General features: G+C 35.5%; 1 protein-coding gene and 1 pseudogene across 5 annotated transcripts in view; both read right to left on the reverse strand.

Moving 5' to 3' along the window:
• The window catches only part of PMS1 (PMS1 homolog 1, mismatch repair system component), an 87497-nt gene that overhangs the window by 47399 nt on the left and 21119 nt on the right, over positions 1 to 18979 (reverse strand). For all 5 annotated transcript variants that reach the window (XM_017500719.2, XM_037728559.1, XM_037728560.1 and 2 more), the window contains 2 exons: positions 18215 to 18317; positions 6007 to 6170 (listed from right to left, as the gene is read on the reverse strand). In XM_017500719.2, coding sequence (XP_017356208.1) covers positions 6007 to 6170; positions 18215 to 18317 — 267 coding nt within the window. The remainder of the gene's footprint in view (positions 1 to 6006; positions 6171 to 18214; positions 18318 to 18979) is intronic.
• Positions 1258 to 2406, reverse strand: LOC108284073 (annotated as a pseudogene).

The following is an 18979-nucleotide window of genomic DNA, read 5'->3' on the forward strand; positions in this document are numbered from 1 at the left end:
AAATTTTAAGCAGACAAAAAAATTCTTTAAAAAAGTAAATAAAGAATGATAAAAAAAAAAAAAAAAAAAAAAAACAAAAAAAAAAAATAAAAAAAATAAAAAAATAAAAAATAAATAAAAAAGAATGATGAAAGCAGGCATATTTAAAAGAAAAAGGCTAAGAGCAAAGTAGGACTCAGTGTTCAAAAAGGTTTATAATGTCAATGCTATTTTGGGAGGCTTAACAATATATTTTAACATTTTAAAGGTGCGATAGCACTATTAAAAATATATAAAAAATTTAAAAATCTAATATGAGAAAAAAGCTTGAACATAGGCGGCTTGTTCTAAGTCAGTCCATGATTTCAATGTATAATAATAGCTAATACTTAATTTTACAAAAAGACTTCTGGTAACTCTGTATTACTTTCACACTGTATAATACTCTCAACATACTCTCCAGGATTTAACTGCATCTGAAATTACTGAAGGCTATAAAGGAACTTGTGTTTGCTAAATATAAGTTCTGTTATAGTGTCCTCCAAAAATAATAAAATGTAGTACACTATAAATACTCCTTTTCAATTTCTTTTTTTCTAATGGAAGGCTTTCCATCATACAAACAGGTTTAATCATGGAATGCAAACGATTAGAACCATTAAAGTATTTAATTCTTTAACTTTAAAAAATAATTAAATAGAAAAAAAAAAAAAACCAGGATAATGACCAGAATAGTGCTACATTAAAAAGTAAAGCTTCCATCAATATTTTATGAATTTGACAAATCCAGTACAATATATTTTTAAGTATTGTATTTCACTCAATTTTGTGATATTCCATTTTTGAAAATAACTTACTCAGAAGAAAGGCTTCAGATATCCATGAAAAGAAAAAATCAGGGTAGAAACACATGTGCTGAGGTTTGCTAATTCACTGTTTAAAAAGTACCTTTGATGTCCCACTATAATTGCTCTTAGGTGTTTTTAACAAATGAATAATTATAATTCACAGATAAGACAAGTTGTACTTTTTTATCTACATAGACCTACATAAACTTTTAGTAAGACATTTAAATTGTTTTACTTTTAATCTTGTCAAATAATTTTCATTTCTTCACTTCTTTAAAAGGCTGACCAGTTTGCCTGTATTGGGATCAGCCAATGTTGGACTACACTATGTTTAGTTATAACAACTAATTTAAACAGCCTTAGTATGTGGGAAACGATAAACCCCCAAATATACTGAGATGTCTCTTTGAAACAAAAATATTAAATTGTATGCATTTGATAAGAAACAGCCTTTATTCAATATATATATTTTTTAAAAATGAGCAACACAGACAGCAGACATGACTCCTTATTACCCATACTCTTGAACACCATTCAGAAATGAAGCCAAACTTGTAGAAAAATACAATGCAAGAAAATATTCAAGTTAAAAATAGATGCCTTTGGTTAAAAATCATCCCTTTTATAATATTCATTTGTAATCTAAATTCACAGCATGTCCCAGCAGCCCAAAGTAATTTTGTAAATGTCATTATATTTGTAGTATTACAGTATTTTTTCAATCCAGTATTTATGGAGGTCACTTGGCTGCAGCAACAAAATACTTCAACTCTAGGAAGACTGTGGCCTTGAAGCATAAGCTCCTTTGACAATTTTCTTATACGATTTTTTACTTTGGAAGCCTCTGACACATGAAGTTTTCTTCACATACAGTACATCTGAACTTTTTATAGAAACCAACATTCTCCGGTAGACATTCAAGGGTAATCTTTTAACAGTTCAGTTTCTTGCTTAGCAAAGGGCTGATAATAACTATTTACCAAGCTGCTTCCCTCTGCATTCATCACTAAGGACAACATCTCCTATTCTTCCTCCCTTAGCACAGGAATGGATGAATTTATGTTTTATTATCAGAGTTGCTGTAGCAACAATCTGTCCTAGAGTCACATCTTCTGCAACTGTAGCATAATAATCTCCAGATTTCCTCATATGTTTAAAAGACTTCATAAATTGCTCAGGGCTGGCAACTCCAGTGTCTGTCAGCTGACCCCAGACCTTAAAAAAAAATCTCTAAGTCAGCAGTACAAAGAGGCCTCAAAACCAAGCCTTCTCCAGGATGCTGGGAAAACGGCTGGAGAAAATGTAGCTGTATTCTGACTCCAGTTCACTACTGTGAGTGGTCTTGGGTCAAACACAGGAGTTCCATCAGGTTTTATCTTTCTAGTAAGGTCCCTAGGCCCCGCAGTTTAAGTTCCAGGCGCATCGGACTTGCACTGACCAGGGTGCATGGCACCGGATCTGGATCTGGCTTCAGCGCCAGCCCCACCTCCTCCACTGCCCGCGCCACGGCTGGGAACCGTGGCCCAGATGTGGTAGCACCAACACCTCCACCCCACCTCTCCCGCCTCTGCCCCCTCATGCAGGGGGGATGTGCAGGCGGGCGGAGGCCAAGGCCCCTGCCTTCCAATTTCTAAAGAAAATGCCTACATTGATAATCTTACATTGGTTGGGAAAATGATATAAACCTCTCAAAAAACCTTAGAAGGCATATATTTGACTTAAAATGAGTAAGAACTCTCATGTCATTTCAAATATTTCTATATATTCATTTTTACCATGTGAGGTAATAATCTTATTTTCACCTATTATTTATTTATTTTTGGAGACGGAGTCTCACTCTGTCGCCCAGGCTAGAGTGCAGTGGTGCGATCTCGGCTCACTGCAACCTCCATGTCCCAGGTTCAAGCGATTCTCCTGCCTCAGCCTCCTGAGTAGCTGGGATTACAGGCAGCTGCCACCACGCCCGTCTAATTTTTATATTTTTAGTAGATATGGGGTTTCACCATGTCGGCCAGGCTGGTCTCAAACTCCTAATCTCAATGATCCACTCACCTAGGCCTCCCAAAGTGCTGGGGTTACAGGCATGAGCCACCGTACCTAGCCTTCACTTATTATATTTTCTTACTCAAAAGGTTGCTCACTTTTCTTTTACAAATATATACTTCATATTTCTCTTTATATGTTACCTTTTTCATCTGTTTTTTCTTCCTAATTATTATGTTTTTTCTGATGTTGGCTTTTTACTAATTTGGGGACAAACAAAATTATTACTAAATATCCTTGGGATCCAGAGGCCATAGGGTTATTTTTATTAGTAGGATGAGCTTCCATCCATCAACATCCTGAGGAATCATAGCATTGTAGAGCTGGAAGGGATCTCAAGGTATTATCTGGTTGAGCTCCATCCAGCAGGAATAGGTTGCTAGTCTTAATTTTTTTCTTTATTTTAAATGATCAAAGATTTTGATCAAAATCATTCAACATTCTACCATGGCTTTATTTAATAATCTTCCTGACAAGAAAACGGAATCAAAAAGGGTTCTGACCTCAGCATTATTACTATAATATATAAAACAACCCCTTGAATTGCTCTGAGCTTTAAGTTTCCCCATATAAACAGAGATAATGCTTTCTAGCTCACAAAGTTATTGCAACTGTTCTGAAACCTGGGAAAGAACTATATAAATATAAAGTAGTATTAAAAGAGGAAAAAAGATCAGGCATAGGAACGCACGCCTATAATCCCAGCACTTTGGAAGGCCGAGGAGGGTGTACGGCTTGAAAGCTCAGAAGTTTGAGACCAGCCCAGGCAACATAGGGAGACCTCACCATATCTCTACAAAAGAAATTAAAAATGAGCCAGGCATGGTGGTATTCATGTGCAGCCCTAGCTACTCTGGAGGCTGAAGTGGAAGGGACTGCTACAGTCTAAGGCTTTAGTGAGCTGTGTTAGTGCCACAGCACTCCAGCCTGGGTGACAGAACGAAGACTCTCTCAATTAAAAAAAAGAAAGAAAGAAAAAGGAAGAGAACACAGTAGCGTGTAAAGCACTCTGAAGGCATGTTAAGTTTCAAATCCCATCTCAATTTACTAGTTGCATAACAATGAGCAAAGTATTAAACCTATCTGAATTTGTAGTTGTTCCATTCAGAGAACAACTGCAAAACGGATACAATCCCTACATCACTTGGTTGTTGCTGTGAGGAGTACAGAAAACTAAATGCACCTAGCACAGGTCCTGGCATTGTGTCGGCCCTCAATAAATGTCAATTCCCTATTCCACATCAGGTTTCCACACTGCTGTGTAGTTCGCTTTCCTGCAAGATACCCATGTGAAATTTCATCAGACAAACAGAATTAGAAAACATATAAACCTTTCCTTTAAGATTCATCAAACAACAAGATGACTTCCTTCTCTTATCAGCCCAGCTTCAAAAAATGGAAAGAAAGGAGGTGGAGTTTCCTTTAAATTCAAAACCTTCTGCACAGCAAAAGAAATAATCAACAGAGTGAATAGGTGGCCTGCAGAATAGGAGAAAATATTTGCAAACTATGTCTCCAACAGAGATAACATCCGGAATGTATGAAGAGCTCAAAAAACTAAAATCAAAACCAAAAAAAACAAAAAATCCCATTAAAAAGTGGGCAAAGGACATGAATTGACATTCCTCAAAAGAAGACAAATGGCCAGCAAGTGCATGAAAAAATGCCCAACATTACTAATCACCAGAAAAATGCAAATTAAACCACAATGAGATATCATCTTGCCTTAGTCAGAATGGCAACGATTAAAAAGATGAACACAACAGATGTTGGTAAGGATGCAGAGAAAAGGGAACATTTACTCACTGTTGATGAGAATGTAAATTAGTATAACCTCTATGGAAAACAGTACAGAGATTTCTAAAAGAACTAAAAATAGAATTACCATTTGATCAAGTAATCGCCCTACTGGGTATCTACCCAAAGGAAATCATTATATCAGAAGGACACCTGCACTCATATGTTTATCACACCATTATTCACAACAGCAAATTTATAGAACCAACTTAAGTGCTATCAGTGTATAACTGGATGAAGAAAATGTGTCTGTATACACAGTGGAATACTATTCAACCATAAAAAAGAATGAAATCACATCTTTTGCAGCAACAACAATGGAACTGGAAGTCATTATCTTAAGTGAAACTCAGAAAAAGACAAATACTGCATATTTTCACTTAAAAGTAAAAGCTAAACCATATGTATGAACATAGAGTGTGGAATGTAGAATGACAGACAATGGAGACTCAGAAGGGTTAGAGAGGGAGGAGGCTGGATGATGACAAACTATTTAAAAGGTAAAATGTATGTTATTCTGGTGATGGATATACTAAAAGCTCTGACTTCACACTACACAACATATCCATGTAACAAAATTACACTTGTATCCTCCTGACACACACACTCTTCCAAAGAATAAACCGTTTAGAAGGTGAAAAATGTCACTAAATTGTGAAGTCTTTAAAGGAAAAGAACCCGTCTTATTCATTTTCGTATTTCCAGATTATAACACCTGATAAAAGTAAGCACTCAAGCCATTTCTTAGATGAAAAAGTCTGTTGGGGGAAATCCCTGATTTTAGAGATTAATAAATGAAAGGTTCAATCATATTTCATATAGATATTGGGCAACAAATTAAAGATACTCTTTATGCAATAAAGATAAAACTAAACAAATGTGGACTAACATTTTGAAAAAAAGACTTTACATCTTGTCTTTGGGCTGCTATAGCAAAATACCATAAACAGGTAGCTTATAAACAATAGAAATTTATTCCTCAAAATTTAGGAGGCTGAAAAGTCCAAGATCAAGGTACCAGATGACTTGGTGTCTAGTGAAGTCCCACTTTCTGGTTCACAGATGGTGCCTCTGACTATGTAGTGGCCTCCTCACACAGCAGAAAAAGGCAGGTAGCCCTCTCAGGTCTCCTTTATTTTAAGGGCATGAATTTCACTCACCAAAGGCCCCATGTTCTGATAACATCACATGGTGATTAGGTTTTCAACAAATAATTTTGTGAGGGCACACAAACATTTAGTCATAGCCCGTATCTAACTAATTTTGATTTAGAAAATAAACATTGTTCTTTTTATTATATCATATACCAAAAAACTTATAAAAATAAAATAATGCTTACCTTGTTATGTACAAAAACAATCCTCAAGTCAGGTTTAAGGATACCATAGCTCATAAGGAGATCTTGGATCTTTTTTATTTCATCTTTACATTTTTTAGCAGTTGAGTAAAACTGCTTTCTTACAGGTAGATTCTTAAATAATCTTAAAGCAGTTACGGTTGTACCTATTGGCAGACAAGATAAAAACATATTTAGATTTGGAAAGAACTTCACAGATCTTCAAATCCATATACAATTTGTAATTAACCCGTTCTATAACTGAAAGCCTTCTCCTCCAATTCTAGAAACCCAAAGGCCCAACTTTGCAAACTATTCTGATTCCATGCTAGACTCTACTATTTGTAACAATACTGAACTATGAAGTATGACCTCTTCTATGTGGTCTAAACAAGCATAATCTTGCTTCTATCACTGCGGAGAAACATGTGCTTATGAGAATGCAGTATCGTAAGAAATCTGCTGGTGCTCAAACTACCTGGGAATGGTGCTTACTCTGGACTTTACAATCTACAGGAGATATAAGATTACACAGTGTATGTAATAACCTTATGTCACTGGAAATTCTTGCCTGAAATAATATCTAGTAACCTAGTTTAATTTACCTCATTTTTAACAACATTCAAAAACACAGGATAATCTAACAAAAGAATTCCCTTAACTTATAATTTAACTGAAAAGCTGAACAAAGGTGTAAATATTATACTGCTGTACTATCAGGTTAACCACTGGCTTTTACTCAAAAAAAAAAAAAAAAAAAGACCACTGCCATATAAAATTAGGAATGAATGTTTGTCATAGCCATATACGATAGGTCCATATTTTTAAAACACTGAAGAATGAAACATTTTAAAACTACTAGTCACCAGTTAGTCTCAGAGTTATGAAATCAATCTTCCCAGGTGATTCTTGTGAATGTAGAGAGTAGAGAATCATTACACTGAGGAGTAATGAAATAAATGTGTAGTGTAGTGTTTCTCAACCTTGGTAGCACTGACATTTGGCCAGATAATTTGTTGTGGGGGACTGTCCTGAGCATTGCAGAATGTTTAGCAGCATCTCTGGCCTCCTACCCATTAGATGCCAGTAACATCCTCCCTAGTTGTGACAATCAAATATCTCCAGATACTGCCAAATGTTCCCTGGGAAACAAAGTTGTCCTGGTTGAGAACCACTGATTTAGTATTTAACAACGACCATTTTGTTTTCTTTTTAAATAAAATAGAATAAAAAAACAGAGTGCATCACCTATAGTTAGAATAAATATGTCATGACATTGTTTTGATTAGCTATGTGTGAAATGGGTTGCCACGTAAAATTTATTTATTAGCATGAATCAGTCAAAAAGGCTAAAGTTGCTGCAATAGGTCAATCTTTGTCCTACTGCTTATAAAACAGGGCAAAAACACAAAGAAAATGGTAATCATAAAGAACATGTAAGACTTTGAAACCTTTGTGTAAAATTTTATGTAGTTTTAAAGTTCCAAGAGGAGAAAAAGAAATTACTTGTAGTTTTAAAGTTGTAAAAGGAGAAAAAGAAACAAATGGAGATGTAGTTAAATAAATAATAGAAGAAAACTTTCTGGAGTTAAAGGCTTAAGTGCAGATTTCAAGAGCTTACTTCATTATAAGGAGGAATATCTTGAAAAAAACTACATTCTATTGGAAATTCTAAATTTTGAGGACAAGAAAAGAATTTTACAAACTCTCATACAGAAAGAACAAGTTTCATACAAGACTAACATCAGATTTCTCACCTATAACACTAGAAGACAAACAATTTATAAACTATTAGGAAGAAATTAAGAAACTGACACCCAGGTATAGGGCAAAATAAAGACATTTTTGGACTTGCAAAGATCCAGAAGCATATCACCCAAATGTATTTGATGAAAATAATGGAAGATAAACTCTAACCAAATGACGATAATATCAAAATAGAGATTTCTCCAGGTGGCGGATGCACCTATAATCCCAACTACCTGGGAGCCTTAGGCAGTAGGGATGGCTTGAGCCCAGGAGGTAGAGACCAGTCTGGGCAACAAAGTGAGATCTCGTCTTTAAAAAATAAAAAATTAGCCTGGCATGGTAGTACATGCCACCGTGTCATGGGAGGCTGAGGTGACAGTATCCTGTGAGCCCAGGAGTTCAAGGCTGCAGTGAGCTATGATTGTGCCACTGCACTCAAGCCTGGGTGACAGAGCAAGGCCCTGTTTCTAAGGGGGAAAGAAACACATTTTATGATGACATGATGAGAAAATAAATGTGGTGAGCAAAGCATCTTAAAAGTTTGACTGTAAACAGAAGATCCTAATGTGGGTACACTTTCCAATATAACTTAAATAAGGATTCATGAAAAGAAAGATATATAATGTAAGAGAAGGCCTAACAATAGCTTGTAACTCAATGTTATAAACTATTATTAGACTATTATCAGCATTAGTCTCTTGGTTCTCACACTGCTATGAAGATGCTACCCCAGACTGCGTAATCTGTAAACAAAGTAGACTCACAGCTCCACATGGCTCCGGGGGCCTCAGGAAATTTACATTGATGGCAGAAGGAGAAGCAGGCACCTTCTTCACAAGGTGGCAGGAGAGAGTATGAGTATATGAAGGAGGGATTGTCAAACACTTACAAAACCATCAGATCTCCTGAGAACTCACTATTCCTGAGAACAGCATGGGAGAAACCACCCTCATGATCCAACCGCCACCTTCTCTTGACAAGTGGAGATTACAGGTCCCTCCCTCAACACATGGGGATTACAATTAGAGATGATATTTGGGTGGGGACACAGAGTCAAACCATATCAGTAACACTGGTTAACTGGAGAAGAGGGGTGGGAAGGAAGAGGTATAAAGCTTACATGATCCTACATAACCTGGTCCATGGCTGTCTTCTCTCCTACCAATGTCCTTCCTTCTGTTCCTACAGCACGTCAGACTTGTTTCCACCACAGACCCTTTGTACACGCTCTTCTGTCAACCTTGCCATAGCTAACTCCTTCAGATCTCAGCTTGAGTATGTCTTTTGAAAATCCATCCCTAAATGCCCTATCCAAGGCTGCTCCTTCTACACTGGAACTATGTTTCCTTTCTTTTTAGAAAATGTCACTAGTTGATAAAACTTTTGTCTGCCTCCCCTCTTAGGATACAAGTAAGAGAGCAAAGGACTACCATATTTACCATTATATCCCTAGTACCTTAAACAATGACCAATAATCTATCGGCATTTAAAAAAGTCTTAAATGAATATATTGAAGAAAGAAAATAAGAGAAAGTAATAAAGTTTGTATTTGAATTATTTATTTATGGAAGACACATAGCACTTGTAATTTTTGAAAGGAAATTTACTATAAAAAATAAGATTGGAGGGAAAAGATCTTTGTGGAAAAAGACTAAAGGAAGGGCAATATTCCTATTTTGCTCACACTTGATCTTTTCCTGCTTTTTTCTTGATGGGTCCTCGTCAGCATATAACATTACTAACGATTTTGGTGGGGGGAGGGGTCTTCCTCTATTTTTATGTAGAGCATTTCCTTGGCTTAACAGCACACATCACTTCCAAAGGCTGGATTAAATTCCTTGGAACGCCATGGCATTTCTCACTAGTAACACTTTGGTGCTACTATTCTTTGCCTTAGGAAAGTAAACAGGTCATTGCCAAATTTTGGAGCAGAAGCTGATGGAGATCAAGAAGTGCATGCATTTAGCAATTACAGCAGGTATGCATTCTGCCTCCAATGCTTAACGGAAAACACAGACACACCGGAATCCATACCAGATCCTATTCACAGAGACCTCACTTCATTATTTGTTTTCCCTACATGTTTCCTCCATTCTCCTGTCGTCAACTACTACCTATATGCCAATGATTCTTTTCACAGAAGTTGCAAGCAGCACTCACACTTTTGTGAATCTCTTAAAAAAAAAACACACACTTCCAATTTAACTATGATACACTGCCTTAACATCAGTCCTGTGCAACACATGAAATGGTCACATCACCTTCTCACTGCTTTCAAATTTCTTTACCCCCATAAATGTGGCAATTTCTTCTGGTGCCATCAATTTTAATGCTTTGCATATGACAGCAATCCTTTGGCATTTAACACAGCTTCACTTCATTTACTTGTGATTATTTCCCTTTTTAAGTGTCATAAAGCATTTGTTGCAATAAAATATGAAGATGTTTATTCCTTCAATTAACACATGAATTATCAATATTGCACAAAACTCAACTGATACAACAATAAGAACATACAAAATTGCTGTCTTTCCAAAAAGGATTTTGGGAGGCCATTAATTATAAGCCACAATTTGTTTTTAGGATGTCAAATGTGACAAAATGTGCATCTTAGAATTGATTAACTAAGACCTACACTACTCTTTTAAGTTTTGTTGTTGTTGTGTTTTTTTTTTTGAGACAGAGTCTGGCTCTGTTGCCAGGATGGAGTGCAGTGGCGAGATCTCGGCTCACTGTAACCTCCGTCTCCTGGGTTCAAGCGATTCTTCTGCCTCAGCCTCCCAAGCTGGGACTACAGGCACGCGCCACCACCCCTGGCTAATTTTTGTATTTTTAGTTAAGACGGGGGTTTCACCATATTGGCCAAGCTATTCTTGAACTCCTGACCTTGAAATCCACCTGCCCTGGCCTCCCAAAGTGCTGGGATTACAGGCTTTAGCTATCGCACCTGGCCTCTTTTAAGTTTTATAGACAGATGCTCACTCAGTATCTTCACCTGGTTATCCTCAAAGTATCTGAAATCAACCACACTCAGGCCGGAAGTCATTATCTTTTTCCTTGGGTCTGATACTACACCTAACCTTTTTTTTCCCATATAACATCAACATCTAACGGTTTCCAAAGGCAGATACTACAGACTAAATTGATTCTTCCCTCTACTTCTTACTGTAATATTGCATAAGTCTTATAGGTCTATCTTATTCTATCCTAAAAGTCTCTCTTAAATTTATGTAAAGTCCTTTCCCTCCCCTCAAACCCTAGTAGTTCTAGTATCTCTTACAGTAAGAAAATTTACAATAGAAATTATCAGTTAATCTCATAAATAACATACTATCAATCCTACTAGTTAATTTTGTAAATAACATCGTATCAACCTTCTGCCTAAAATAAATTCCAACGGCTTACAATGGTAAGGTACAAACTACCTGGCATGATATAAAAGGCCCTTCATAATCTAAGACCTATGCTACCATTTTCTAAGCTAAATTTACTGCTTCTACTACTCTAAATCCTCACACTGAACTCTGCCACATCATTCTTAGTACTTCGTTTTATTGGCTTTTAGCTAAATAACTCTATTACTTTTAGTGGTTAATCTAGAGCATATAACATATATTCACAACTTTATAACAGGATACCTCATCTACTCTTACCTTTTGTAAAGTTTTTGTCATATATTTTACTTTTCTGTTATAAACTCCACAGTATGCTGATTTTGTTTTAGTAAAATAAATTTTAAAAATACTCTGTCTCTCCGTTTTTTTTCCACACATTTTCTAGTGCTCTTCTTTCCTTCTTGCAGATTCAGGTTGCTGTGTAGAATCATTTTTCTTCGGCTTAAAAACTCTGTTAGAATTTCTTATTGTGCATGGAGGCAGATTCTCTCTGTTTTATTTGTATGAAATTGCCTTTTTTTTGTCCTCATTCTTTAAAGGGCATTTTTACTGGTTATAGAAGTCTAAATTGAAAAAAAAAATTCTTTTTTGTTTTTAGACAGAGTCTCATTCTGTCACCCAAGCTGCTAGAGTACAGTGGCACCATCTCGGCTCACTGCAACCTCTGCCTCCTTGGGTTCAAGCAATTCTCCTGACTCAGCCTCCCAAGTAGCTGGGATTACAAGTGTGCACCACCACACCCAACTAATTTTTGTATTTTCAGTAGAGATGGGGTTTCGCCATGTTGGTCAGGCTGGTCTCGAACTCCTGACCTCAGATGATCCGCCTGCCTCAGCCTCCCAAAGTGCTGGGATTACAGGCATGAGCCACTGTCCCTGGCCAAAATTTTTTTAAATATTTAAAAGATGTCATTCCATTTTTTGAGGGTTATATGTTTCTGATGGGAAATCAGCTGTCATTTTTGTTGTTCCTCTGAATTCAATGTTATTTTCTTCTCTGGCTGCCTTTAATATTTCCTGAAAGCTGTAAACAGCACCATATTTTTATGACTCTCTAAAAAAAAAAGCACTTCCAATTAAAGTATAATGTACAGCCTTAACAACAGTCCTGTCCAACACATTATTGGTTTTCAGCAATTCAATTATGATGTGGTTAGCTATGGTTCTGTTTATTTTTATTCCACTTGGTTCTGTTTACTGTCTTTGGTATGTGACTTTACAACTTTTCAAAAATCTTGAAACATTCTCAGACATTTTCCTTTTTTTAAATCTTTTTTAAAATTATTATTATTATATATTTTTTGGGAGACAAAGAGTCTCACTCCATGGCCCAGGCTACAGTGCAGTGGCATGATTTTGGCTTACCGCAACCTCCAACTCCTGGATTCAAGAGATTCTCCTACCTTAGCCACCCAAGTAGCCAGGATTACAGGCATGTGCCAAAATACAAAAAATTGGCTAATTTTTGTATTTTTAGTAGAGACAGGGCTTAACTATGTTGTCCAGGCTGATCTCAAACTCCTGACCTCAAGTGATCTGCCTACCTTGGCCTTCCAAAGTGCTACAGGTGTGAGCCACCGTGCCCAGCCCTCAGATATTTTCATTTCAAATTCTGTTCTGCCCCATTCTCTCTCTCCTGAGATTTCAGTCACATGTTATACCATTTAATGTTGCCATAGGTCTCTGATGCTCTTTTTTCATTCTACTTTTGGTGCTTTTGTCTACATCATTTTTATTGACCTGACTCCAATAAGTCCATCCAATTAATTCTTCAGATATAGTACATTTTTCATTCTAGAATTTCCATTTCTTTAGTTTCCATTTCTCCATTGAAATTTGCTACCTTCTTACCAATTTTGACCATCTTTTCTTCTAAATTCTTTAACATAATTTTTTTTTAAAGTTGTTGTCTGTTAATTCAAACATCTGGGTTATTGGTGAGTTTGTTTACACTGTTTTTTCTCTTGATTATGGATCCCATTTTCCTTTCCTCAAGTCTCTCAAAATTTTTACTTTTGCCAAAACTTGTGTATAAAAGAACAATAGATACCGAAGAAGAAAATATTTTCTCCCAGAAAAAGTGTTTTGTTTCCTGCCAAGCAAGTAGGGTGAAGAACAGATCTTTTCAATCTAACCAGGAGTTATCTGAGTTGAACCTTTTAGTTTCGGTTCACCTCTGGTTTCAAATGTCTTGAAGATGGAATCAGGTCTCTTCCTCTAGGAAGGCTTTAAGATCGTTCTTTCTCTAGCTCAGTCCCAATTTTCTTAATCACTTTTTACTCAACAAAAGTCCTGCTGAGATTCAGTGTGTGGGGTGGACTAGCCCTGTTTGAGGATCCCATATTCCAATCAGTCATGTCAGCCCACCAGTGGCTATTAAAAGTTCAGCTGGTTTCTCCTAGTACCATAAAAGATCCCTCATTTACAGAAGGACTGCACCTTTATCCACCTATTCCTCCAGACTCAGTTAATGCTCCCAGGGATGCAAATAGCCCCCAGGCACTTCTTTTCTAGGAAGAGGTTGTCTTTCTCTTGGGCTCAGTTCATTTAAACTTCTCTGTGACACAGTTCTTCATAGTTTAACGTATACAAATTTAAAAAATTATGCTTTTCCTCCATTGCTACACAGATAGTAATGGTCTCTTGAAATCTGTATCCATCATTTTTCTCTTGCCAAAAGGTTATACTCCATGTCTTCTTACCTATCATCTTCAAACTCCTACCACCTTCAAACTCAAACATCATCTTTTCTGAAAAACTTCCTAACCTCTCTTTAAGAAGTCAGTGGCTTCATTTTGTCATTATTCACTCATCTGTGTTCCCCACTAGTCTGTAAGTTCCTAGATGACAAATATAATGGCATGCAATAGACAGAAGACAGAAATCAAGAGGGCAAAATATAAATGTGTATATGAAAGCAAAAAGAGATACCTGTTGATTTTTAAATATATGTTGTCTATCTAGGACCACACTATGCCTAATCTGTATATTGATAAATTATTGCTTTATCACCTAAAAATATCCTGTGAAATTAAATTGAGAATTATTATTATTTGAGATGCATTTTTGCTCTTGTTGCTCAGGCTGGAGTGCAATGGCACAATCTTGGCTCACTGTAACCTCTGCCTCCTGGGTTCATGTGATTCTCGTGCTTCAGCCTCCTGAGTAGCTGGGATTACAGGCACCAGCCACCACGCCCAGCTAATTTTTTGTATTTTTAGTAGAGACAAGGTTTCACCATGTCAGACAGGATGATCTCAAACTCCTGACCTCAAGATCTGCCTACCTTGGCCTCCCAAAGTGCTGGAGTATGAGCCACTGCATTCAGCCAATTGAGCATAATGAGAATTATATGTTTGAATAAAACATACTGATGGAAAAGTCTTTTCTGATTCCAAATGAACCCTGTCTCAAGAAAAAAAAAAAAAAAACGAAAAACAAACAAAAAAGAAATGTGCTTCCTTAAAAGTACCAAGTAATATTGGCCAATAGGGAGGAGGTCCCATTATACTATTATGTTTTACAAGAAGATCATTCAGCTCTCTAACTTTAGCACATCCTACGACCACCAAAATTAAACTGCAGTCTTGTAATATGCTCCCTGTTACATTTTTACATGACCCTATGGTATGCCATTTATTAGAATGGCAGCTATTTATATTCCCAATGTAAAGGTATGGTTGCTTGAATACACCAGAATGTTTTCTTAAAATATTTAATGAATAAAAGTTCCATTCTTAAATTAAGATGCAAAGATCTTTTAATACATGCGCAATCACACACAGTAGAAATTTACAAAGAACATGATGTTCTACTTTAGTAACACGGCGGGGAAAGGAAATACCTTGATCAGAGCCCTTTAAATATACTTTTGATATATGAGAAATTTCTAAGGCAGAAGTACTGAAAGGTATTAAAAGAATTTATCCAGGAGGGTAAATCAATTTAGAAAGCTTGATACTGATTACCCAGGGTAAAGAGAATAGATGTGATGACAGAAAATGATAGGACTAACACAAATAATTTACTCCATGTACTTGGTACAATAATCTAAACGATAGAGGTTTTTCTTTTTAGTTTAAAAAAATGCTTTAAAATGGAAGTGAACAGAAGATAAGGGCAACTTAAGGTGACATACTGTTAAACACGTAAGTCATTTTAAATGGCTAAATTAATTCAGAAAACAAATATCTACACCTAGAAAAGCCAGAGCTGGAATTTCTAGTTAACTATTTTTAAACATTTTAAAATATATTTTATAGGCTGGGCACGGTGGCTCACGCTTATAATCCCAGCACTTTGGGAGGCCAAAGTGGGCAGATTGCTTGAGATCAGGAGTTTGAGACCAGCCTGGCCAACATGGCAAAACCCTGTCTCTACTAAAAAAAATTTGCCGGGCGTGGTGGCATACACCTGTAATCCCAGCTACTTGGGAGACTGAGGCACAAGAATTGCTTTAACCTGGGAGGTGGAGGCTGCAGTCAGCCAAGATCATGCCACTGCACTCCAGTCGGCAATAGAGTGAGACTCTGTCTCAAAATAATAATAAAATATGTTTAAGGGGGTAAAAATTTTACAATGCCTAAATAAAATTTTAAGCTGTTTCTTTACCTACAATTACGCCACCCACAGATTTCATTACATCGGATAATATGAAACGTAAATGCTAAGCAGGGATGTTCACTTCACAGCAGAAATTAGTCCAAGAACCCTACACGTACAGGTATAAATTAGGATGGTTGAACTGTAATTTTATCTTACGCAGAAAATATTTAAATGGAAGCTAAATGACAGCTGGTGAAATGTGAGTATGTGATTCAATCACTCAAAAACTATCAGCACTAAGGCAATATAAATATAAAAAGCTTTTGAAAGTGTTTGTAGATACATCCATCTAGAACAACTTAAAATTAAGACTTTGATTTTCTGCTGTTTTCCTAACCAATCAACTATAATTAGGTGAAAAAACTGAGTTATGAAAAGCAATTAGTAGTTTTGTAACTACTGACCTTCTAAGTATTTAATCTTGTTTCTTGGGATAAAAGAAATGTACTGAAGAAAATAAAGTTCATTTATTGACGACAGATATTCCTTAATATGCATACCTCACTTATTTAAGGTAGAAGACTGAGGTCAGCAGGAAAAGGAAAATCAACAGCGAAAGGGCAAAGATCAGATGGATTCCATATCTAAGTATTGTTATTTCATAGTTCCCATGGAGATGAATAAAGAAAAGCATGAGAAGTATGAGTGATGCAAACCCATTGGCCATCCAGATTAGACTGGTTACTACTAAGATAAAAATAAATACTTTTAAGTTTTATAAGGCGACTAGATTACTTCAAAGTACTCTACTGGATAGCCACTCAAATATCTCCTAATGGTTTCCTAATTTGAACTCGTAAGAATTGGGGTCAGAGTATTTCTAGAGAGGAATCATATTTTAAAAATGCCTTCTCTCTGTCCTAACCTTTGATATATAATAAAAGTATTATAATCTATTATTTTTAATTAAAATATATGTAATATTTGTATTAGTCTATGTCAAATAAAATAGCTGTTAGACTTGAGCTCAATTTCATTAAATGAATAAATGAGAAAAAAAGTGCTTTGCCTTAGGAGTTTCTGTTAACTCTTTTCTTTATGTGGAACAAAAATATCAATTCTAATGGGCAAAAAGTAATTGGTAATTAAGCTAAGGATTTACAAAATAAGAGAAAGAGTGAAAGAATTTGGTACCAGTATTAAAATGTAAGAAATTTATATTTTACATATGAAATGAAGACAGAATTCATTTGAAAAAATAAACTCAATTTGACATTAAAACTGAAGGAAGAAACCACAGACAATATACAGTATAAACAACAACAACAAAACACACAAGTCCCTTTTCAGATCTAATAATTATTTTGAACATGACTCTAAAGAAGTAATAACTTTAACAGTCTCTTAATCATCCTATTATTAGACATTATCAGAAAAAGATTAAAGGATATATGTGAAACTCAAGCCCAAAGAGATCTTTTTTACCCTTGTAAGTAAATAGTTTTTAGAGAAACTTAAAAACATAACATATCAGCTAAACGTGGTGGCTCACATCTGTAATCTCGGCACTCTGGGAGGCCAAGGCAGGTGGATCGCTTGGGCTCAGGAGTTTGAGACCAGCCTGGGCAAAATAGCAAAACCCTGTCTCTACTAAAAGTACAAAAATTTGGTGGTGGTGTGCACCTGTAGTTCCAGCTACTTAGGAGGCTGAGGTGGGAGGATCACTTGAGCCTGTGAGGCAGAGATTGCAATGAACTAAGATGACGCCACTGCAGTCCAGTCTGTGTGACAGAGTAAGACCCTGTCTCATGAAAAAAATAAAAATAAAAAATGAAAATGCACTGTGAGAACCAAGTGTATAGAAAAAAAATGCCACAAAAAAAGTAAGATATCAATTAAAATGTAATAACATTACATAAAAGTATATAAAACACTATATAACTACATTACAAGTAGAAACAATAATTAATACATGTATTTGCTTCAAAATAATACAGAAAAGGCAGAAATGGGTGAGGGTATTACATGAAAAAACTGTAGCAATGAGTTGATAAATTACTGAAACTGAGTGATAAGTGCTGTAACTTCTTAGGCATATGTTTGAAGTTTTCCATAAATAAACAAATATATTTTAATTTATTTAATCATCTCTTTAGGGTATGGCTTATTACCATTATTACCAAATCCATTATGTTTTATATGTTTCAATAAAATATTAACCTTCATATATAAAGATGACACTGGTGATCCAACACTGGTAAAATGAATACTCTTAGTTTTTAAAGAAGAGTAACTAGTCCATGGAGGTGTCCAGTCTCTTATACAGTTCCTTTTGAGAACAATTCTAAATATTTCAGAAATTGGTGGCTAGAGTAAAGGCTGAATGTTTACTTGGAAGTTAACTAGCCTTTATCAGGGCCAAGCCCAAAGCAATACATTTGTACTCAAGGAGTACTTTTTTTAAAAACACATTATTAAGACAGAAAAGGTAAAGAATGTTTGTATACAAATCTACTCTCTTACCTTGACCAAGATGTGAAGGTTTCTGAGAAAGTATGTGGCCACTGCCATCTAAAACATACTGGGTGCTAAAATTATCAGCAGCCGTCCTTGTTGTAATTAAAACCTGGGAAGAAAAAACCATCTAATAAAACTAACACTTTAGATATTGCGATGGGTTCATTATCAAAGTAGATTTGAAATAATTATTGTATATTTACTCAATATTGTATTTTACCTAATAAACATTTGTGACCAATTCTTATGTAATACTCCTTAGAGTTACACCAATAAGCAATAGGCCAGCTTATACTTTTTATGTCGCAAATTACTGTTTTGAGTATTTCACTTTATTAAAACACTCGTATACAAACAAGTATACCTGAAATGCCTTTTTGTATTATATGCATTATATGACTTATGTCTGTAAAAGCAAGTACTTCAACTGTATTAAGGGAACTTGCTTTTTAACAAACTATTTCTATAAATTTGTTGGTAAATAAATAATTATTTGGTAAAGTGATCATTCCCTCCCTCTTCTATATTATGTGTAAAACTGGACTTCTGTATTTCAAGTTTATGGTCCAAAAAATAAAATAAAATTTAAATTATACATATAGTTATGGATTTTTTTCTTAAACCTGAGCTTTAAACTTATTAATTGTACATTTTTTATTAACTAAAAATCTTTAAAACATGTAAGCATATGTCAAGAAGACATTTCATTTGGCATGAAAATATTTCCTCAGATGTTAGTCATAGAAATATAAATTTTAAAGTGTCTGCCCT

This window comes from Cebus imitator, unplaced genomic scaffold (genome assembly GCF_001604975.1).
Source record: "Cebus imitator isolate Cc_AM_T3 unplaced genomic scaffold, Cebus_imitator-1.0 Scaffold268, whole genome shotgun sequence".
NCBI lineage: Eukaryota > Metazoa > Chordata > Mammalia > Primates > Cebidae > Cebus > Cebus imitator.